The following is a 25,317-nucleotide window of genomic DNA, read 5'->3' as shown; positions in this document are numbered from 1 at the left end:
GGTCACGGTTTGATGACGCCATCAAGCCACGACCCAGAACTTAACGGCAGTACGAGCCGCAATGCCGAGAGCTGAGGTGTCCCCAGCTGCTCATCGCTGGAGCCTGGGAGGTGAATAAAGGCTGCTGCACATAGGGGGGACACCGGGCCACACAAGGGGGACACAGCCCAGTATGCCACAAAGGGGATCCGGCTGCCTGACCCCCCCCCCTAATACACCCCCCTGCATGAAAAAACACCTGGCCCTTAAGGCGGGTAGGCAGCCGGTCCTTAAATGGTTACGCTTTAAAAATGTCAAATTCTATATGAGCTTGACAAAACATTACATGTTACGGACAGAAGTCCTTCCCCATACACCTATCATGCTCTAATACAGGTTGCTGAATGTGGAGTGCCTCTTTCATTCCGAGTGATTCTGTGTTTGAGTGGTGTACCTGTGTGAACACCAGCTTTATGGAGAAACCATTACCAAGAATTGAACTTCATCCTAATCAGTAGCTGATACTCCCTTTCCCATGAGAAATCTTTTACTTTTCACAAACGGATCATCGGGGGGCTCTGTATGGCTGATATTGTGGTCAAACCCCTCCCACAGTGTTATGTCAGGACCATGGTTCTGACAGCACAATGTGGGAGCCTTTTTGCATTGTGGGAATTAACAGCTGTTTACAGCTGTTTCCAACTGCTAAAAAAGTAAGCAGCATCTCCTTCCAGTGACATCACCTACCAGCAGTAAAGATGTTACCATGGGATAAATGTCAGAATGTATATCAGGTAGAGGAAATATTTTACAATAGGCAAACACTGACTAAATCATTTATACATAATTATTGCAAAAATTAAGCACTTTTTTATTACATTATTTTCACTGGAGTTCCTCTTTAAACTGGACCTCTAGTGGAAAAATAAAATCCATACTATCAGCATAGGCAGCAGAAGTGATAACGGAGTAGGATGAAAAAAATGTCTAAAAACGTACCACTTATGCCATAAAATATGAGTTTTGTTGATTAGCAACGCCCTTTTCTGAAAACCTGCCATGCCAGTTTTCTGCCTTTTTTGCAAAGACTGCTCAGAAAGTGTGTCATCCAGCTTATCTCAGAGAGAAGAGGTAAATAGAGAAGTAGTGCAGTACCAGCCACAGTCTAAGTCCTTTCAGAGCTGCCACAATGCTTCCCTGCTGCTTAAAGGGAACCTTAACTGAACGGGGGTAAAGAGTTTCACTTACCTGGGGCTATTACCAGCCCCCTTCAGCAGTCCTGTGCCCTCGGAGCCGCTCTGGAATCCTCCGGTCCCCCGCTGTCACTTAGTCTTGTTTTTGACAACTCACCAGTCGGCCGGCCGCCCGCCATGCGTATTATTGGACGCATTCTTTACTGCAATTAGCGCCGTTGAGGACCGCAACACGCACAAAAATACGCGTTGCCACATTCCGCAGGCGTAGATATGCGGCAACGCGTATTTTTGTGCGCGTTGCGGTCCGCAACAGCGCTAATTGCAGTAGGGAATGCGTCCAATAATACACATGGCGTCCGGCCGACTGGTGAGTCATCAAAAACGAAACTAAGTGACAGCGAGGGACCGGAGGATTCCAGAGTGGCTCCTAGGGCACAGGACTGCTGCAGGGGGCTGGTAATAGCCCCAGGTAAGTGAAACTCTTTACCACCCGTTCAGTTAAGGTTCCCTTTAATGATAATGAAGTCGTACTCAGCCATTGCTGCATTGGCTAGAAATAAAAAGGGGGGCAGTGAGTGTCATTCTAGCTCTTGCTCTTTGTATGGAGCTGCATGAGGGAACCGTGTGACAAGTTTCTTATTACAATAGCAATTACACCAATAAGACACTCCGTCATTACAATTTCAAAACTTTGATTTGTAAGGATTGTTCATAGTAGCAAAAAAGTTTCTGTACCGTGTTAGCCAAACAAATTATATAGGTAGAAAAAACAATGTTTTGTAGGATTGTTCACAAATTATTTACATAGAGCCTTTTATCCGACCCTGTTAATGGCACAGGATTTAATCTCATGATTAGGTAAGGATGGGTATTGAAGGTTGTTCACCTATCACTTTTGCAGTGAACATTGGGGCAAAAAAAAAGCCTAGCTTAGTGTAATTCCTGACAGAACATGGAAGGCAATTATAATGGACGGGGGTAGAACAAAAGCATGACCTTCAACATGGACCAGTGTTGTGGGTCCCTGGGATATTTGAGGTACAAAATTGAAAAATATAGCAAAGATAAGGCAACATGGTGCTTAGCCACATGTCAGCCTCGAAAGTGGAAAGCAGAACTGAAGTTGCTGGGGTTCATTGTATTTGCACACTCTCTTCATTCCTCAGACCTTGCACTAAGTGACTATTATCTCTCCTGCACCATAGAGAAGCATAGGCATGCTCACTGATTTCCAGACAATGATGACCACACTAGCAGCCATCGGGAAATAGGTGTGTAGCTTCTCTAAATGTTAGTTTCATCAGACAATACAGATGCTGCTAGAAAAAATTGCAATGGTGCTTTGACATCTGTGGAAATATATGGAACAGTGGAGTAGTGGTTAGCACTCTCACCTTGCAGCACTGGGTGCCCTGTTTGAATCCCAGCCAGGTCAACATCTGCAAGGAGTTTGTATGTTCTCCCGTGTCTGTGTGTGTTTCCTTCGGGTGCTTCGGTTTCCTCCCACATCCTAAAAATATACAGATAAGTTAATTGGCTTCCCCCTAAATTGGCCTTAGACTATGATACATACACTACATGATACATACATAGACATACGGCTATGGTAGGGATTCGATTTTGAGCTCCTCTGAGGGACAGTTAGTGACAAGACTATATTCTCTGTACAGCGATGTGGATGTTAGCGCTATATAAATACTAAATAATAAAAATAATGTGGTAAAGTGTAACCTTCAAGCGTCCTTCTCCAAAAGGCAAAAAATGTAATACATTTCTGGTCAAAAGACAAGATCCTGATGGTAGAGTGGACACTGGACAGTGATATTATGATCATGTCCCTTTTCTCAATCTGTCTATGACACTGTATGCAAACTGAAACATGATTTATTCTGCCCTTCGGTGCTCCCTATTTCAGCTCCACCACCAGCCCCACCAAAGAATTCTTATGATAATACACACTAAATGTCCTACAAACTGCTCTAAAATCCTTTACATGTGTATTATTATGCTATCACTCAGAGGCAAGGAGGTTTTATTGAAAGAAAAGAAGACTTTGTAAAATGCTTAACTATACTCCACATAAGCAACAAAAGTCTAAAAGATATATTGTTCATGTGCTTTGATGTGTGGTTTCCTAAGCTCCGTTGCTGGATTAAAATAATTTAACATTTTGTTTAACAATGATTGTGGTGTTTTACACAATAGCATACAAACTATATCATTAATAGTACTTTTATAAGTACCACATGTCACATATCTAAGCTATTCAAACTCGGCTTATGAAAAATCCATAATTGCATCAATTACAACTACATCAGTAGAGAATTTTATGCCTTAACTGTGAGATATTCTAGAAATACAGGCTGTTAAAGTGTAATGCACATTTTGACTTTTCTTATGAAACAAGTTTGTCTTTTTTGACCAGCCCGCATAACTTTAAATGCAAATACATCAAACAGTTTACGCTGAAGAATTAGTAGGTGCTTGTTCACACTAAGGGGATGCAGTAGCTGTGCTTAAATGACTACTATCACAAAACAATTGTAAAATACATGCAAAATGTACGCTACATTTCTCCCAGAAAGTACACAACTGATCCCCCTTTTTTTCTACCTCGCTGCCACTTACAATAGTTAGTAAAAACAGATCTGGCAGATTTTGAACTGGTCCATCTACTTATGGGAGAATCTCATTACTACATTTATTCTTAACAAAAGCATTCTCTGGAAATGATCTAAACAAAGATGTCAGCCAGATTATATACTCGATTGCACATCATTTTGTCAGTTAAACTGAGAAACTGCAGTTCAGTAAGTGCTTTTGTAAATAAAGAAATTACAAAAAATTCTCCAATTAGCAGATAAACTAGTCCAAAATCTAAAAGATCTGTTAGAATTTCACTAAGATTTTCATTAAAGGAGTACTATCGATTGAAACGACTTTTTTTTTTAATACTCTATATTAGTGTACACATTACCACTAGTGCTAGGGGCACTTTATTTATTCACCCAGGTCTCTCTCTTGCTATCCCTGCTTAAAAATTCATTTCTCACACAGCTCATAGTAGTTTGGGTCACCCTGAGCTGCTTGGTTACTCTGTCACACAGCTCACAAATATATTTCACTGTGTCACTCACAGCATGCAGCAGACATGAGGAGAAACAGGCTGATCTGAGGTGGTAACAGGTAACTAAATGAGCTGGAATATTGCTGGAATATAACTAGCCTTTAACAATAGTCTGTGTTTTCACTCAGACTGGCTTCCTGCTTGAGGTGATTCACTCCAGGCTGCATCCACTTTACAAGCTGCTGAGAGGGGCAGACCACTGTTTACAATTAGCATTATTAGTATCTTTATCAGTCAAGAGAAGCAAAGATAATAAACACACATTGCTAGAATCTTTAACCCCTTACCACCATATCAATAAGATTCTATCAGCAAGGTGATAATTACACTATAAACTGAGGAGTTGATAGCAACTCCCCTGTGCAGAGACATGGTCTAGCCCTCTGGGAGCAGTCAGTATTAGATACATTTGTATCCAACACTGACGCCAAAACTGACGGAGGATTTTACAGCTGAGAGGAACAGCTGTGTGAGGAATCAAATAGCTCCTAGTACTTGCCCTAATGTGTGCTACAACATACAGCATTTAAAAATAAATGCATACATCGATAGTATTCCTTTAAGTGACAGCAGCATAGGGAAAAAAGTAATTTACAGTGCATTTTACACTGGGGGAAATTTGCATTTGTATGTATGTATTTTAATTTTCCTACAATAGTTATACTTTAAACCACATGTCCTCTGCAGTGCTAGCTCCATCCTTTGTACTGAATGGGAATGCAAAAAGATGCATGCTGCAGTACAATAATGTATCACTTGACAGCACAGCAACGGAATAATCAGACACTACTTTTGTAGAAAGTTCCGATGTTCCTAAAGATCACATATTAAGGGGTCTGTTTATAAAGGGGCTGAGCAGCAAATTACAAGAAAAGTGCAGTTATTTAACCAGAATCACAGAAGTGATACTCATTTGACACTTTGATTTTGCCAATTTCAAAATCTGCAGTCAAAATCCATATACAGTGACCAAATTGTATCACCACTTTATAGATCACCAAATAGCATTGGTTACTTTCATTGTGGGTAATGCCACAGGCAGCTCTAGGGATGAACAGTAAAGTTCATTCAAACATACCAAACATATATGTATCAAAGAGCTATAACTGAGGTATAGATAGTCCCAATGTTCCACGGAGTGCGCTACCACCAGGTTAGGCAAACCTACTAGAAATCCATGTATTAATGTTTAAGCGCACATCCAGATGTTTCAGGTAGTTCGTATGTTCACTCATGCAATATCTTGATTTCAGTGTTTTGATCCTCCACCATAGACACCCGAAAGCATACAGACTCATCAGATGTATTGGCCACTGCTACACTGGCCAACCGTGAAAAAATCCAAGAAGCTTAGGTGCCTCAGGATCCTGGTGTCCCAGTAGGAGAAACGCCACTGGATCCCCTTCTATTTCCCACACTTTCCTTGCATGAAACCTAAAGAAGATACTCACATAGCGTGACACCGTCAAAACCTGAGGCAGGGGTCACACTTGTCGGCTTTCGTGCGCGTTTTCTGCACAGAAAAACTGTTTTCAACTGAGAACTCATGTTAATCAATGAGCTAGGTCACACTTGAATGTAGATTTTGCACGCAGAAAAAAAACTGACATCTTGCGCAATTTCTCAGTTTTCTCTATAAATTACATTAGTTGTTGTAAGGTAGAATGTGTATAGTACCTCAGCGCAAAAAGGGGTGTGGAACTTGCCCCGGGCTATGCAAGCTCACTCGAGATATAAGCAGATGACAGTACAGTACCTTAATAGAGGTTACATCTAGCTGCCCAAATACTTGCTGTAATCCCGATCTCTGTATTTCAAGTAATCCCGATATCACAGCAGCGGGGGATAAGAGCTAGCTCGCTCTACCACTTCCTGTTTCCGGTCCGTCCAGCCCTACTGCCAGTAGGGTGCGTGCTGCACTGCAATGTAGTTCCGTGCGCCAATAAAATCGCACCGGACAGCCTAAAAAAGAGATAGGCAACATATAGTGCAGAGAGTAGCGAAATGAGTGGCCACCGCTTAGGAATCACTTACTAAAAGCAGAGCTTGTTTATTGCACGTAATAAAACACGTAGACTCCTCTCCCGACTCGAGTTTCGGCTGTATGCCTTCCTCAGGGGGTGGAGCTACGTGGACAAAGTAGGTGTATATATGACACAGCAAAGTAACTCCCCGTAATCCAATTAACCCTCGGCGGGGAGAAAACCGAGTGCTGAACAACATCAAATACAAATTTATGCATATTATACATTTCTCACAGAGCAATTTCTAAGCAGCAGTGCAATTTTTCCAATAAAGATCACAATGCACTTTCTTGTAAAGGCACAACATAATGGAATATTGTCCCTAGTAAAAATTGATAAGCTGCAGCAAATGCAATTCTATGCAATTTATACATTTCTCACCAAACAATTTCTCTACAACAGTGCAGTTTCCAATAAAGATCACAATACGCTTTCTTATAGGAGCACAACATAATAAAACGTTATCACTAGTAAAAATTGATAAAAATAATAATAAAAAAAAAAAAAAAAATCAGCAAAATTGATAAGCATCGGCATATAAACAAAAACATATAAGAATATAAAAAAATATATAACGTCAAAACTTCTTGAGATAGGAGGCAAATATATTCTGCTAGTGAGCAATAGCCCCTCAATGTTAGCAGTCTGGGGAGAATATTTTGCAAAGTGGTTCACTCGTCCTTGATAAAGCCGTTAAAGGACAATAATTGGCTCCAATCAAATGAAGTTAAATAAAAGTACTTGGAAGGGAAAAACCCTAAAACTTTAACATTAATACATTGAATTTAAAAGCAACTTAGTTTTTAATAAGCACCAGCAAAAAGATAAGCACCAGCAAATAAAATGAAAAAAATTTTTCATACAATTCTCCAGAAGTGAAGTGCAAATTTAATCAATTGATAGCCATTATTCCTTTGATATCAACATCGCAAAGAAATATCATCGGATATGGTTTATTCATCCCTAATAAAGCAGTTTAAATCGATGTTGGCATTTAGGCCTTGTGGTGACAATGTCTGTAATTGAAATATCCATCTGGTTTCTAATTGGGACAGTGTCTTTATAACTGAACCCCCTCGCCAGTGGGGTTTTATAGTGTCAATACCAATGCATCTCACACCAGTGGGGTCGCTCCGATGGAATTTACGAAAATGATCAGGCACGCTATGCGCTTTTTTCTCAGGTTTGGTGATATTATATATATGTTCTGAGCCAAGTTTTTTCATTTTCCTTCCCGTTCGTCCCACATACTGCAGGCCACAAGGGCACTGCAGTAGGTAGACAACATTCAGTGTGTTACACGTGATAAATTGTTCGATATTTAAGGTTTTACCATTTGATGTGGATATGAAAGAATTGACCCTTCTTTTATCACCAAACTCACAAATTCTACAAACATTAGGCTTCTTACAAGGGTAGAAGCCCTTCAGTGATGGGAACATTGGTGGTCTCTCAGTCTTAATGCAGTTTTTCACTAGTTTTGTGCCCAAATTCCGTGGTCTTCTATAGACTATTCTCGGTTTTTCCGGTAAGATTGGTCCAATCACAGGGTCCTCTTTCACAATTGCCCAGTTGTCCTTCAGAATTGTCCCCACCTTTCTATGATCCCTTGAATACGTGGTAATGAATGCGCAATCCACTCCCCCGTTTTGTTTTTGTTCCCTGACCTTCTTCTGCATCCTCACTTCCCTTCCTTCCTTGAATACTTTCATTCTTTCACCGTGGATGAGGTCCCTATCGTACCCCTTTTCCAAAAAACGTTCTTCCAAAATACCCGATTGCGTCCAGTAGTCAACGTCCTTTGAACAATTTCTCCGCACTCTACAGAATTGGCCTCTTGGCACATTACGTAACCACGGCTCATGGTGACAACTATTCGAATCTATATAAGAGTTCCTGTCACTTTCTTTGAAGAAACATTTAGTTAGTAATTCGCCATTTTCAATAAAGATATTCAAATCTAGAAAGTTGACAGATGTCTTACTGTACTCCACGGTGAATTGCAGGTTCCACTCATTTTCATTTATGAAGGATATGAATGACAGAAGTGATTTTTCGTCTCCCTTCCACACAAACAAGCAATCATCAATAAAACGTCTCCAAAAACATAAAGGTATCTGAAAAAAACTGGTGAGAAAAGATTCTTCCCATGTTGTAAGGTAGAGGTCACATTTGTCTTTCAGTTTTCTGAAAAGTGTAGAAACTGAAAGACAAGTATGACCCCTGCCTAAACCTTTTATTTTAAAATTAAACTCACATGTCCCATGTAGTCATATGCACACAGAGTTTTTGCGGGCTCTCTCCCGTTGCTAAGCAGGGCGCAGTTAGCATCACGGCCTCCAGTTCCTCATCTGCCGAACCCCCGCTAAACCGCTGAGTGCCACCACTCTCCGCCGTCCACTTCCTGGTACGTCCAAACCTCTGCCTGCCCATTGAAGTCTATGTCGGTTTGTGGAAGTTTGCGTTCACTGTTTGCGAATGGAAAATTCTTTGTTCGCGACACTTCAACTTTGGATATGGCTCCCTAATGATCCTGGTCACCCACAGTTCTAAGTGGCTGCAGCCCTGAAGAACTTTGAGTTCGCCAGGAAAAAAGCACTGTACACATTTTCTGTGTCTTGTCTTGTTTTTGCTATGAACAGGGAAGATGCGATTTATGCACAGACTTCCAGCTCATAGAAGATGTGGACACAATCAGCACAACATTTCCAATTTCTTTCAGACTTTTCCCTTTGCTTTTGATTGGCTAATATGTATTGAATGGAACCTACAGATGTGAAGCTGTCATCTAAATCAATTGAAAACAGACAAATCAGGCTATTAGTACTACCATCACATGGCCATAGAAATATTCAAACTGATACCTTTCTAAAACAATGAAAAAGGCTACAATGTAGCATTTTGCTTGATTACCCTGCTGCCATATAAATGTTTCTATAATAAACACATCAATGTTACCCACAACTATTTGACAAATTCTATTGTTACCTGCATAAATCAACTGTGCTTGTAAAATATGAATAAATGTTTCAACCACATCCTTTAGAGACAAGGGATCAATGTATTTCTCAAGCATCCCTCTTTTCACAGGAATCAAAGCAATTTATTTTATTTTCGTTCACTTTCAGTCCTGATAATCTGGGTAAAGCAGATATAATTTTGCTCAGGAACATGTTGCTTATTTTCTAGTTTCCACTGTGCTTTAAGATAAGTTGTTTATCTTGCTGTTTAGTTTCAAATGCTGATGGCTGTACATCTCATTCAGGTGAAGGATGTAATGAAAGGCATTATGGCTGACTTGCAGCAGACGAATAGTGAAAAGATCTTACTTAGCTGGGTTCGCCAATCAACTCGCAATTACCCGCAGGTCAGCGTTATCAATTTCACCAGCAGTTGGTCTGATGGATTGGCTTTTAATGCACTCATCCACAGTCACAGGTAAGGGTACATATATGAAGGCTTTAACTATTGTGTCACTCAACTTCATATCGATATTACCTTAAGTTGCATCGATCTTCCTAAATGCCAGGGATTTTGCTTGGTGTAAACAAGTTCTAAAATAACTGTTGAAGTAAAGTTGCTATGCAAAAAAACATTGTACTGTATATCCTATTTCAGAAATAACGTTTGGTCTTTTGTACTTTATACCTGTTTTTATGTAGTTATTTATTTATTTTTGCAATAAGCGTGGTCTAGAATTATTGATATAATTGGTATTCTGAATGACTTTAAAGTGCTTTGCGTATGTATACTTACATGCGGTAAAATGTATAAACTGAAGGTCTTCTGTGTTATAATATTGCAACATAGTTTTTATACCAATTTGCCATTGCCACTGTTTATATTAAGAATGTTCTCATTACTAGATCCTCACTGTGTATTTATTTTGTGCTGAAATACTGAAAAGATCTACACAGTTTAAAGAGACTCTGAAGTCTCTTAAAAATCCTTTTTTTATCCCAAAATATTGTTTAACATATTAGCCCTAACTAAACCACCGCATCCCCTCCAATGTACGCTATCTAAATGCCCCCCAAACTCCCCGGGGGGGCAATCCGGGCAGCACTTCTGTGAGAGGCAGAGCTATGAGCCGCAGCTCTGCCTCTCAGCACGTCTGTCAGCCCCAATAGCCACCTCTCCCCCGCCCCTCTCAGTCTTCCTTCACTGAGAGGGGCGGGGGAGAGGCGGAGATACGCGCTGACAGACGCGTGTAGAGGCAGAGCTGCAGCTCATAGCTCTGCCTCACACGGAAGCGCACAGGGCAGCAAAATCCACAATCAAGAAAGTCGTGGATTTTGCAGGGGAGAGGGAGGGCAAATTTGGGGGGATTTAGATAGTGTACAGCGGGATGCAGCGGTTTAGTTAGGGCTAATATGTTAAACAATATTTTGGGATAAAAAAAGGATTTTTAAGAGACTTCAGTGTCTTTTTAAAAGATGTTTAAATATATTGTTTTAAAAAAGAGAGGAGCAATGGAACATGAGAAACAGAGTTTTTTTTCAAACATGGGTTATGCATGCTGTGACGTTAGTTTCCTATCAGTATAGGCACATGGAAACATCCTCCTATACTGTGCATGCTAAAGGAGAGACATAACGAGAATAAGATCAATTATACAAGTGCATTGCCTATTGTAACGTTCAGGATTCAGGGCCCAATTTCAAGTCACTTTCACCACACTTCAGTAAAATTACACTAACACTTGAACAGTTTTATGCAGGTTTACTATTTGCAGGTTTAGATTTTAGAGTACATGGCATCTTGGCGCCAGTAAGTTTGGCGCAGGGAGAACCGAATAAAAGCTCTCCCTGCTGCAGCTAAACCAGGGGGTGATGTTAACCACTTAACGACCGCCCACTGCACAGGGGCGGTCGGAAAGTGGATGCCGCAAGGACCAGCTCATGCCCAGAGGCGGCGGTCCTTGTAGGGGCATGGGCGGCGCGATCGCGTCATTCGTGACGTGATCAGCCCCCGGGGACTGGCTCCGCCCACCTCGTGCTGTAACCCGCCGGCCGTTTGGATGCACCAGCGGGTTACTAGCACCCGGTTCGCCGCTTACAAAGTGTATAATACACTTTGTAATGTATACAAAGTGTATTATACAGGCTGCCTCCTGCCCTGGTGGTCCCAGTGTCCGAGGGACCACCAGGGCAGGCTGCAGCCACCCTAGTCTGCTCCCAAGCACACTGATTTCCCCCCTCCCCCGCCCCCTGATCGCCCACAGCACCCAGCTATATTCATAGAAAGGACTATATGTAAAGCACAAATTCTTGCAAGTCTTCTGGTACAAAAAATATCCAAAAAATCTTTATTCACACGAATACAAAATTCTTTTTTCAAAAAAGAGAAAGAAATCTCTAAGTCTGATGAAGGGCATCTATTGCCCAAAGATATTCTGCTGAATGCCTTAAGCCTTCATTATCAATTACCATTGAGATTCCTGTGATTATATATGCAAATGAGGAGCACCTTTTAGAGATTTCTTTCTCTTTTTTAACAAAGAATTTTGTATTCGTGTCAATAAAGATTTTTGGGATATTGTTTGTACCAGAAAACTTGCAAGAATTTGTGCTTTACATATAGTCCTTTCTATGAATATAGCTAGTTGTTTGAAGTGAAGTGGATCACATCAAAAAGGACTCGATGGTTTTTTAGTCTTTTTCCTCATTTGACAAAAAAAGACATTCCCAATTAATATTATACTACTGCCCACAGCACCCCTCAGACCCCCCCCCCTGCCCACCCCCCAGACCACTGTTTGCACCCAATCACCCTCCTAATCACCCATCAATCACTCCCTGTCACTATCTGTCAATGCTATTTTTTTTTATTCCCTAAACTGCCCCCTGCTCCCTCCTGATCACCTCCCCACCCCTCAAATTCTCCCCAGACCCCCCCCAGACACCCCCTCCCCTGTGTACTGTATGCATCTATCCCCCTGATCACCTGTCAATCACATATCAATCACCTGTCAATCACCCATAAATCACCCATCAATCACCGCCTGTCACTGCCACCCATCAATCAGCCCCTAACCTGCCCCTTGCGGGCAATCTGATCACCCACCCACACCAATAGATCGCCCGCAGATCCGACGTTAGATCACCTCCCAAGTGCAGTGTTTACATCTGTTCTCTACCCTAAACACCCACTAATTACCCATCAATCACCTATCACCACCTGTCACTGTTACCCATCAGATCAGACCCTAATCTGCCCCTTGCGGGCACCCAATCACCCGCCTACATGCTCAGATTTCCCTCAGACCCCCCCTTATCAATTCGCCAGTGCAATATTTACATCTGTTCTTCCCTGTAATAACCCACTGACCACCTGTCAATAACCTGTCAAACACCCATCAATCATCCCCTGTCACTGCCACCCATCAATCACCCCCTGTCACTGCCACCCATCAATCAGCCCCTAACCTGCCCCTTGCGGGCAATCTGATCACCCACCCACACCAATAGATTACCCGCAGATCCGACGTCAGATCACCTCCCAAGTGCAGTGTTTACATCTGTTCTCTACCCTAAACACCCACCAATTACCCATCAATCACCCCCTGTCACTGCTACCTATCAGATTAGACCCCTATCTGCCCCTAGGGCACTCAATCACCCGCCCACACCCTCAGAACGCCCTCAGACCCCAGCCCTGATCACCTCGCCAGTGCATTGCTTGCATCTATTCCCCCCTCTAATCACACCTTGAGACACCCATCAATCACCTCCTGTCACCCCCTAGCACACCTACTCATCAGATCAGGCCCTAATTTGCCCCATGTGGGCTCCTGATCACTCGGCCAAACCCTCAGATCCCCCTCAGACCCCCTTCCGATCACCTCCCCAGTGCATTGATTGCATCTATTTTCCCCTCTAACCACCCCCTGAGACACCCATCAATCACCTCCTGTCACCCCCCTAGCACTCCTATCCATCAGATCAGGCCCAATACAACCTGTCATCTAAAAGGCCACCCTGCTTATGACTGGTTCCACAAAATTCACCCCCTCATAGACCACCTGTCATCAAAATTTGCAGATGCTTATACCCCTGAACAGTCATTTTGAGACATTTGGTTTCCAGACTACTCACGGTTTTGGGCCCGTAAACTGCAAGGGCAGTATAGGAACCCCACAAGTGACCCCATTTTAGAAAAAAAGACACCCCAAGGTATTCTGTTAGGTGTATTACAAGTTCATAGAAGATTTTATTTTTTGTCAAAAGTTAGCGGAAATTGATTTTTATTGTTTTTTTTCACAAAGTGTCATTTTTCACTAACTTGTGACAAAAATAAAATCTTCTATGAACTCGCCATACTCCTAACGGAATACCTTGGGGTGTCTTCTTTCTAAAATGGGGTCATTAGTGGGGTTTCTATACTGCTCTTGCATTTTAGGGGCCCTAAACCGTGAGGAGTAGTCTTGAAACAAAAATGACCTGTGAAATCCTAAAGGTACTCATTGGACTTTGGGCCCCTTAGCGCAGTTAGGGTGCAAAAAAGTGCTACACATGTGGTATCGCCGTACTCAGGAGAAGTAGTATAATGTGTTTTGGGGTGTATTTTTACACATACCCATGCTGAGTGGGAGAAATATCTCTGTAAATGGACAATTGTGTGTAAAAAAAAATCAAACAATTGTCATTTACAGAGATATTTCTCCCACCCAGCATGGGTATGTGTAAAAATACACCCCAAAACACATTATACTACTTCTCCTGAGTACGGCAATACCACATGTGTGGCACATTTTTGCAGCCTAACTGCGCTAAGGGGCCCAAAGTCCAATGAGCACCTTTAGGCTTTACAGGGGTGCTTACAATTTAGCTCCCCCCAAAATGTCAGGACAGTAAACACACCCCACAAATGACCCCATTTTGAAAAGTAGACACTTCAAGGTATTCAGAGAGGGGCATGGTGAGTCCATGGCAGATTTCATTTTTTTTTGTCGCAAGTTAGAAGAAATGGAAACTTTTTTTTTTGTCACAAAGTGTCATTTTCCATTTACTTATGACAAAAAATCACATCTTCTATGAACTCACTATGCCTCTCAGTGAATACTTTGGGATGTCTTCTTTCCAAAATGGGGTCATTTGGGGGGTATTTACACTATCCTGGAATTCTAGCCCCTCATGAAACATGTCAGGTGGTCAGAAAAGTCAGAGATGCTGGAAAATGGGAAAATTCACTTTTTGCACCATAGTTTGTAAACGCTATAACTTTTACCCAAACCAATAAATATAGGCTGAATGGGGTTTTTTTATCAAAAACATGTTTGTCCACATTTTTCATGCTGCATGTATACAGAAATTGTACTTTATTTGAAAAATGCCAGCACAGAAAGTTAAAAAAATCATTTTTTTGACAAAATTCATGTCTTTTTTGATGAATATAATAAAAAGTAAAAATCGCTGCAGCAATCAAATAGCACCAAAAGAAAGCTTTATTAGTGACAAGAAAAGGAGCCAAAATTCATTTAGGTGGTAGGTTGTATGAGCGAGCAATAAACCGTGAAAGCTTCAGTGGTCTGAATGGAAAAAAAGTGCCTGGTCCTTAAGGGGGGGGTAAAGCCCACGGTCCTCAAAAGGTTAAATACTATTTCCCCTCTGAGTTGTCTCAACTCGGAGGGAGATTTATTTCAGGGTCTGGCAGCTGCCAGATACGTGGGGCGCGTAGCATACCATTGCCGCTATGACAGCACCCAGCTCCGCCACACGGCGCTCAGTCAGCACCGCGTGCGGAAATAACCGGATACCTCAATTTTATTGTTTTTATTTTTTTCCTCTCATATACAGTCTATCTGTAAAACAACACTACAAAAATTTTAAACCCTTTTGCAGTGGTATCAGTGACAAATGTATATACCATACAACACGTATTGACTACATAGTTAATACTAATGATTTTTTATTCAGTTATGACACCAATTATATACAAATGAAAACGTGACTGTGTCGGTAGTAAATGCCTGCTGTGTGCAAGTATTAAGCTTGTCCTTAGTCTGAGTCACAGCTGTAATGAATCATTCAGTGATAGCAAATGAGATTCTGTGCGAGTTACACCTGTGCTCACCTAGGGTCTTGAGAGAGACCATTGGCATGTTTGATGCAAAAACAAAACTTTTACTGCGGCAGAAGCCGTTTTTATTAAATCTATGGGCCATACTCAGAGCTGGTTCATCCACAATACAACATAGGTAGTTGCCTAGGGCCAGGAGAGAGATCAGGGGCTGGTTTGATGCTAGCCTACCCCAAATCTACAAAAAAAAGGCCAGGTGACCATCAGCGGACATCAGCTACAGTAAAGAGAAGTGTAAGGACATGTCGCTCCACTAGAACAAGGTAATGTATGATGCTACTGCTGCTCTGCACATTGCACAGGACAAGGCCCCCTTAACCCCCTGGCAAACCCACGAGGGGGGGGGGGGGGGTTAGGGGCTATTGTGGAGTTGTGGGGGGTATTGTTACACTCCTGATTGGGCGCTAAACTAACAGAATACTTTTTCATAACTGTTAACTGTCTTTTAACTGTGAAATAAGGTGAAAACAAAAAAAAAAAGTTAAAACAAGTGTTAAAGGTATTATAAAACTTTTTGGGGACAACCCCCTTCATGACAAAACTTGTGCCAAGCTGGTGAATTGAAAAGGTCACACTCTTGAAACTGGATACTTTTGTATACTGACCTTTCAATGAGTTTGCTTGAAGGGCCATCTGTTGCAATGTGTTTTTATAAAAACAGTTGATTACAGTACACCAGAATTATTTGCAAAGTGTAGTCTCCCATTTTGGTTTTGTGAAATGAGTGAGACATAAAAGGAGAACTTGTCAATAAGCAAGATAAGTGTAAAAATAGCTTGCTTAAAGCAGAGGACAATGATGAGATCTTTTTCATGAAACAGAAAACTGATGTAGCCAAAATGCTGACCTTTCCACAAAATGTCCTGGTGGGTATGTACAGCTAGTAATGTTGTTTTTCATTTAAACATTTATTTCCTCCACACTGAAGCTGTTTGCAAAAATGCAGTCTACGGTTTTCTTTTACCACAATTTGGCTAAATAATGTAGCTGCACAACGGCATTTGATCTCAAATGAGTTTAATTCTGTCCATACACTATACAATTTGTGTTTAATCCGTTAAATGGTTCATATTTTAAAGAGGAACTCCAGTGAAAATAATGTAATAAATAAGTGCTTAATTTTTACAATAGTTATGTATAAATGATTTACTCAGGGTTTGCCCATTGTAAAATCTTTCCTCTCCCTGATTTATATTCTGACATTTATTACATGGCGACATTTTTACTGTTGGCAGGTGATGTCGTTGCTGCTTGCTGTTTTGGCAGTTGGAAACAGCTGTAAACAGCTATTTCCCACAATGCAGCAAGGTTCACAGACAGGAAACTGCCAGAAGTACCTCGGTACTCAGAGATTCTTGTGGGAGGGGGTTCACCACAATATCAGTCATACAGCGCCCCCTGATGGTCTGTTTGTGAAAAGGAATAGATTTCTCATGTAAAAGGGGGTATCAGCTACTGATTGGGATAAAGTTCAATTCTTGGTCAGAGTTTTTCTTTAAGCAGGTTTCTTAGCTGCTATCAATTGCACCACTGGTGGCTTTCTATTGCACAATGCAATACAAAGCTATGAGAACCTCACTCACACGTTGTGTATGGTGTCCATGAGGCTTCCCTAAGGGCCCGTTTCCACTAGCCGCGAATTCACATCACATCACATCAAACCTGAAGTCAATGCATGTCAATGGAGTAGTTTCCATTGCATGCACATTTTCATTTGAGATGCAATGTGACCCGGGACAATTATGGATGGCATGCTGCAGATATCCACAGCATGCATCTGATTCCCATTAGCAGAAACAGACAACTGCATCCGGACTTCTGGAAGACAACCGGAAGTCATCCATGGCTAGATGCGGCACAATGTGCTAATTTCCCTTACCTGCAATTTCACATAAAGTTTCACAATTACTATAACTTGTAATTACAATTTTAAAATGTAATTGATTTTGCATTATCCTTTTGTATATTATTTTGCACATTATGCAAAATTATGAATGCAGCAGTCATAAATTGTGAAACTGTTTGTGCAAACCGGAATGGTTGGGGGGAACAGGGGTAATAGTGGGAGCAAGTAAAAAAAAAAATCTGTGAGTGAAATGGGTATAGGTGTAATAATGTACCCCTTACCCCTTTCCACAATAAAAATGTAACAACAAAAAATGATTGTTCTTAATTGCTTCCCCACCGATGCCTATAGGCGAGGAGCAAGATTTAACAGGAGCTCACATGAGCTCCCGTCGCTGTACACAGCAGCCTCCAGCGATCAGCCTGCCAGCTACTGATCAGCGCTGGCAGGCTGTTTCTTTTTGTAACAGGTAAATTAAGTATTTTAGAAAAGTACAGAGTTTATTGTCTTGTCACTTAACTGTCCCTTGGTAGGGCTCACAATCTAATTCCTATCATAGGTATATGTCTATGAATGTATAGTGTAGTGTATGTATTATAGTGTAGGGACAATTTGAAGGGGAGGATGGGTTAATTTTTTTTTTTTTTTTAAATGTCAGGTTTTTTTTTTCGTTTAATGAAAAAAAAAATTAAAGTTGCAGCAGCAATCAAATACCATCTAAAGAAAAGAAAGCTCTATTTGTGAGAAGAAAAGGAGATAACATTCATTTGGGAGCTAAGTTGTATGACTGAGCTATAAATTGTTAAAGTTGTGAAGTGGTGAATTGTAGGGATGGTCGGAAATGCCAATTTCCGTTTTTTCCGCAGAAAATCCACTTTCCGGCATTGCCAATTACCGCTACCGAATCCACTTTCCGCTGACAATTTCCCCATTCCGATGCAGATTTTCGTGGAAATTTCCGCCAAATTTAACATTCATTTTCTCGAAAACTACAAGGTTTTTTTTAAAAGATTTTTTTCTTCTTATTCCCATTAGTCTGCTTAACATTCCCTGAAAATTTGGTGTTTCTAGCACCTATGGGGGCTTTGCTATTAACCTCTAAATTTAGCATTGTACCGCATAGCGGTTCCAATGTGGATTTTCGCAGTACTTTTTGCAGATTTTAACATTGATTTTCTCAACAACTACAAAAACTTTTTGAAATATTTTTTTTTCTCTTGTTTCCACTTGTCTGCTTAACATTCCCTAAAAATGTGGTGTTTTTAGCTCCTATAGGGGCTTTTCTATTAACCTCTAAATTTGGCATCATACCACATACCGGTAAAGCAATTTTCTGCATTTTACATTACAGTCAACAGCGGCCAACTTTGGTGGCTAATAGCAAAGCCCCCTTAGGTTCTATTGATGTTAAAATCGGCAGAAATTACTGCAAAAATCTGCATTGGAACCGCTATGCGGTATTATGCCAACTTTAGAGGTTAATAGCAAAGCCCCCATAGGTGCTAGAAACACCAAATTGTAAGGTTATGTTAAGCAGAAAAGTAGGAACAAGAGGAAAAAAAATCTTTCAAAAAGATCTTGTAGTTTTTGAGAAAATTGATGTTAAAATCTGCAAAAATTTCCGCAAAATACGCCTACCGCACTTGCATTACCGATTTCTGAATTTTGATGTGGAAATGCAATTTCTGATCGGAAATGCGGAAATTGCATTTCTGCGGAATCCGAACGAGCATCCCTAGTGACTTGTACAAAATGGTCTGGTCACTATTCACCACTACTCCACACTTGCTAAATGACTCAACTAAGGATTTGATCACATAAGCTGGTCAATTATGACATTGATTATTCAAATGAAGTTCTGGAATTCTCAGGGTTAATTATCTACCATTGATGATATCAGCCTTTAAGTCAAATAGCAGGAAGATTCACACATGGAAGACTAATAAAACTTACACTGGTGAGGGTACTGCTTGGAACATGTATCCCCTCACTAATACAAAAAAATACTTCCTTGATAGTGTCTCATGTACTCCAGCATACTCCCATCCTGGGCGTTACGGACGAGCTCTGCTCGTCCAGTAACGCCTCAGTGCACTGCTCAGGCCCTGGTGGGCCGATTTGCAAATTTTTTTTTCAAACACGCAGCTAGCATTTTGCTAGCTGCATGTTTGTTGCGATCGCCGCCGCTTGCCGCCGATCCATCGCTACCCACTGCGAAAGAGGCCCCTTCCCCGCAGACCCCTTGCGCAGCCTGGCCAATCACCGCCAGGCTGTGCTATGAGGTGGGCTGGGACTCCCCTTGACGTCACGACGTCAATGACATTGATGACTTCATCACGATTGTCGGTGACCGGGGAAGCCCATACAGGAAATCCCATTCAGAACGAGATTTCCTGTTGGGTATTTGTGCCGGCGGCAATTGGAGGGGTGGGTGGGAAAGGTAGAGGGGAAGCATGTAGCTAGCGCTAGGCTAGCTAGTTACATGTTTAAAAAAAATAGCTTCAAAAAACCCTCCCGCGGCTGTGCACCGCAATAAATCAGAATGCCAGGGAGGTTACACATTAACTCAAACTGTACGTTTATATGCATCCAATTTCAGTCTCGCTAGCACTAACAGAATGTACCGGTATGTCCTGTCAATCAGTGGTGGGTGCATGTACACGCATGCCTGCCACTTGTTCATGGCAGGACTTACAATTTGGAGATTGGTGAATGGGAACATGTGCTCCCTGAGCCAATCAAATTCCCTGTATATGAATGAACATGACTCCAATCAGGAGCCATGTTCATCCATAATCATGAAAGTAAAAAGTAAAATATATAATTAAAGATTGAACAAACCCAGGATAGCGCTTGTAGTGCCATCTTGAAGCTAAAAAGTAACATTACAAGTAAAATACATAAAAACGATTATAGTTCTTAACACACACACACACACACACACCTACACACCTACACACACACACCTACACACACACACACACACCTACACACACACCTATACACACACACACCTACACACACACGCCTACACACACACCTACACACACACCTACACACACACCTACACCTACACACACACATGCACACCTACACACACACCTACACACACACACACACCTACACACACACACACACACACCTACACACACACACCTACACACACACGCCTACACACACACCTACACACACACCTACACACACACACCTACACACACACACCTACACACACACACACCTACACACCTTTATTTCCAAACAATATATTTCCACCATTCTTTGTACTAGGAACATACAGTGATTTAAATGTTGTAATTGCTGGAGAAAACCGGCAAATAAAATGTATTTTATCTATACTAGCATTGTTTATTTTAAAACTATATAAAATAACAAGTATTGCCCACAAAAAAAACTAATTTGAGGCTAAAACCCCATAGCGTATGGGGTTAAGTGGTCAAGCTACATCCAGCCTATTTTGTCATGTGGACTTTCAAATCAAATCAAACCAAATCAGAAATAGCTTTATTTGCATGACCAAGATTCATACAGGCATTGCCAAAGTGAGGGGAAATGGAGACATGAGAGGGGTGGATAGGGTTACAATGGGTTAGCAGTCCACCAATATTTTTAGGTTTACATTTCATGTATACTCCCCTCAGTCTGTGGCATACTGTGACATAGTGTGCAGTGGTCACTGTGGATTCCTCTTCTCACAGTAGAATGTAGAGTTTTATCTCATCCCCTAATGTGTCTGGAAACCGTTACATCAATTTCTTAACAAAGGTTTCTCTTGGTGAAGTATATTTGGGGCAGTGCAGCAGAAAGTGATTCTCATCCTTGAGGCTCTTCTGCTCACAGTGCTGGCAGAAACTTCTCCCTGTGTTTACACATCTGTCTGTGTCTACCAGACACAATTGTAAGGTTTTGAGCACTTCATCTATAGACACTAAGGGCCCTTTCACACTAGAGGGCTTTTTCGGCGTTTTAACGCTACGGCCATAGTTGGCGTTTTCCAATGTAAAATGAAAGTCGATAGACTTTCATTTTACCTTTCACACTTAACGCTGTGTTTTGGAACATTGCATTTTGAAGCTCCCAGGAGCTTTTTTATGTCTGACCGCGGCGTTTCTCATTAAAATTGATAGTAATGTGTTGGCTTTAAAACACCTTCAAAACACCTGCAGCCAAAACGCAGTGTTTTAGCCTTTTACCGCTGCCTGTAGTGTGAAAGAGCCCTAAGGATTTGCCTCTCTTGAGAGTTTTGGAGATTGTCCAGATATGGGGCCATGTTATATTTTTTATGTAGGGAATGGTATATGGTTAGCTTTTGTGATGGATTTGTTTATCCACTTCTCCATTTATCCACATAGTACTCTGTGCTCTTGGCTGTGGTGTTGTTTCTTTTTTTTTTTGGGGGGGGGGGCTTTTGTTAGGGCCTGTTTTCCAGTTTTTTCAGGGCACAAGGCTTCTCTTGGTCTTCATTGTGCAACATGGCTTTGTAGAAGGCTCTTAAAAGGCCATGTGACTAACCTGATTGATGAGGATGTAGGAGTCCACAAGACTGAGTGTAAAGGCAGCAATCACTAATGCTCTTTTTGTATGTACCCAATGTACATATTTTTCTTTGTTAATAAATACACATATCCAATAGGACACAACATGCTTCCAGATTAATACAAATTTAAACTAAACCAGAATATTATTGGAAAATAATATGTACATTTTTCAATTACTTCAATATGCAAAGAAAACACAATATTTTGTTGCAGAATACATGACTGAACCCAGCTCATTGTCTCCTTCATAACAATCTATTTCCTGTCTTGTGAAGTAAAACTAAGCAAAAAAAGCCCTGTAAAATAATGAGAGCAGTTATTAAAAATAGTTTCAGTTTGAACAAAAAACATCCCAGAGCCATTCATAATGTATAATCATAGATCTGTAGAAATGCTGTCACACGACTGGGACAATCCAGTATATCTTCTTTATGCTATGATATACAGAAACAGCAAAAGGTAAAATCCTCCTCCTGTCTGTTCCTTGTTAAAATGCTTTTCCAGCCAGCCTACTATAAACTGTAATATATCTAAATAAAATGAACATCGTATTCAGCAGTGGTCATTGCCTTTGCGTCCCTAACCAGTGGTCCCTAACCAGTGGTCCCTAACCAGTGTTCATTGCAGTCCCTAACCTCTCCTCCTCTTTCCATCAAAACACCATGATGGAAGTAAAGGGAGCTTTCACGGAACTACCTCATTAAAATGTATTTGCGAACATGAAATTGAGTCTTCAGACCTACCTGTGGTCCTGGCTAATTAGAACATGGATCTTTCAGTAAAACACTTATCCATTTGCATAGTTGTAAATAAGAGTAAATAAACTACATTGACTTTTAACATTTAGATTTTTTTCACTATTTTATTTGTCGTCATAATAAGGGCATGGTCTCACTATTGCATTGTTTTGCAGTGCAGATGGTGGTCCATTTTATACAAACTCTTGGCACCACGTTGCATTCTGTTGCAAAGTTAACCCCAGTAAATTTTACGAAATGGGACAGCTCTGCCTTGCTCTCAAAATACATGCAGCAAGTGTGTTCTGCACAGTGCACAAGTGTGCCCATCAGACTATGCTTTATATACATTGTTTGTTGTCCCTGGATAATGCACACTGATACATATTAATTCACTCAGCAATGCAACAGTGTGCCCAGGTCCTTAGGCAGTAGGCTGGGCTGGCTGGTGGTGATGTTGGGATGGCTGACAGTGATGACTGGCTGGAGGTGAGGCTGCACTGGCTGTAATGCTAGGCTGTATGGGCTGGCTGGCCTGGTAGTGATACTGGGCTGGCTGGTGGTGATGCTGGCCTAGCTGGCAGTAATGCTGGCCTGGCGGTGATGCTTGGCTGGCTGGCTGGCAGGGATGCTGGGCTAAATGGCTGACGTGGCTGGCAGTAATGCAGAGTGGTGCCTGCAAGTAGTGGATCTTCAAAATGTTGGTTGACGCCAGATGGCATCACATCACCGCCATTACTCAGTAAGCCAGAACCTATTCAGTAAAGAGTTCTTTGGGCAAGGCTCTCTAACACCGAGTGCGCTCTTGTGGCTGCCTCGCAAGCGCTTTGAGTCCGACAGGAGAAAGGCGCTATAACATAAAAGGTATTATTATTATTATTATTACAATGGGCGGCACGTGACATTTCTCATCATTCCTCCCTCACTGACTACTCGGCCCCATGTGATGTCTGCAACCAGGTAGTGAAATGCATCTGTAGCTTCATCCCCTTCAGGTCTCCATCTCCTTTACACAAGGTAAAAGGAATTCTGTGCACCACCAACGGTAATGGCAGTGACGCAGTGTCATAGCAATGGGGATTTTAAACAGTATTGTGACAGCGCTCCTCTTCATATCATCTGTAAGGCTGGTGTTAGGACCGGTAAAATTGCCATGAGCTGCCTGCGTACGCCGAAATCACTGGCGTTCAGTTCTTAGTGTCTTCATCACAGGAAGACAAAGGTTCCAACTCTACCAAACTTTTGGCTGGAGCGTCTCTTTAAGTATAATGTCAGTTTTATGTCTGAGCAGATTTTATAAACATTTCAATAGAGCTCTATTGAAATGCTGATAACATCTGCTCAGACATAAAACTGACTTTATACTTAAAGAGGAACTCCAGTGAAAATAATGTAATAAAAAAGTGCTTCATTTTTACAATAATTATGTATAAATTATTTAGTAAGTATTTGTCCATTGTAAAATCTTTTAAATCCCTGATTTACATTCTGACATTTATTACATGGTGACATTTTTACTGTTGGCAGGTGATGTAGCTGCTGCATGCTTTTATGGCAGTTGGAAACAGCTGTAAACAGCTATTTCCCACAATGCAACAAGGTTCACAGACAGGAAACTGCCAGGAGTACCACGGTCCTCAGAGTTTCCTGTGGGAGGGGTTTCACCACAATATCAGTCATACAGCGCCCCCTGATGGTCTGTTTGTGAAAAGGAATAGATTTCTCATGTAAAAGGGGTTATCCGCTACTGATTGGGATAAAGTTCAATTCTTGGTTTCACTTTAATGAGATGCTCCAGCCAAGAGTTTGGTAGAGTTGAAACCTCTGTCTTCCTGTGATGAAGACACTAAGAACTGGATGCTTTTGATGAGCGTAGGCAGCTTGAGGCAATTTTACTGGTCCTAACACCAGCCTTACAGATGATATGAAGAGGAGCGCTATCACAACACTGTTTAAAATGTATGCATGGATTTGTGGTAGCGAATACTCGCAAACAAATTAGGACTTTTTATGTAGGGGGCAGGCACAATTTGTTTAAGACTATATAGCAATGGAGATGCCACTCCAGAGTCCCCCATCATTCTGGGCACTGCTGGTGGGCACATTGGGACCACCACATTCGGGGTGTAACCAGCTCCAGCGCTTCCATAGAGGCAAACAGGGAAATTGCCTCAGGGCCCAGAGCCTTTAGGGCCGACCCTCATGACTTCCTCTTCAGCTATGGTGACTTTATACATGCCTGCAGGAAACAACGAAGAGACGAAGCATAGAGGATAGTGCTGCCTCCTGCGCCCTGCCTGCATTATGTAAGAACAAACAGTCAAAGAAAAAATGCCCTGAGCTAACTAGCTAGGCTAAAGTCACTTATGCAAACAATGACAGGTGTTATCCTTTTTTTGTTGGTGCACTTTGGAGCTGCTTCTCACTGGGTGGATTCCAGGTACTGAGGTGTATGGAGAAAACAAAAAAGAAGCGCTCTAATAGTGCATTAAATTTTTTTAATGAGGATACGCAATATAAATTGCACTTACATTTGAAGTGCAATTTTGTAATGCGTATACTTATTAAAAATTTTAATGCACTATTGGAGTGCTTTTTTTTGCATTATGTAAGACTCTGCTTACATAATTTGTAAGTAAAGGAGGAGGGGAATAATAGGGACCCCAACAATGGTTTTGGGGACAGAAGATGGACACGTAATGATGTTGTGACTGGGGGGATTGGGCCTGACATCCATCTCGGGGGTTCTGGTCAGTGGATTTACTGTGAGA

The 25,317-nt window shown here is 41.4% G+C and overlaps 1 protein-coding gene across 13 annotated transcripts in view; it reads left to right on the top strand.

The window, feature by feature from the left end:
- DMD (dystrophin) overlaps positions 1-25,317 on the top strand; it is a 3,066,377-nt gene that overhangs the window by 714,605 nt on the left and 2,326,455 nt on the right. For all 13 annotated transcript variants that reach the window (XM_068268325.1, XM_068268327.1, XM_068268324.1 and 10 more), the window contains one exon: positions 9,592-9,764. In XM_068268325.1, the coding sequence (XP_068124426.1) occupies positions 9,592-9,764 (173 nt within the window). The remainder of the gene's footprint in view (positions 1-9,591; positions 9,765-25,317) is intronic.

The sequence above is a fragment of the Hyperolius riggenbachi genome, chromosome 2 (assembly GCF_040937935.1).
Source record: "Hyperolius riggenbachi isolate aHypRig1 chromosome 2, aHypRig1.pri, whole genome shotgun sequence".
Lineage (NCBI taxonomy): Eukaryota > Metazoa > Chordata > Amphibia > Anura > Hyperoliidae > Hyperolius > Hyperolius riggenbachi.
This window is presented reverse-complemented; position numbering and strand designations above follow the sequence as displayed.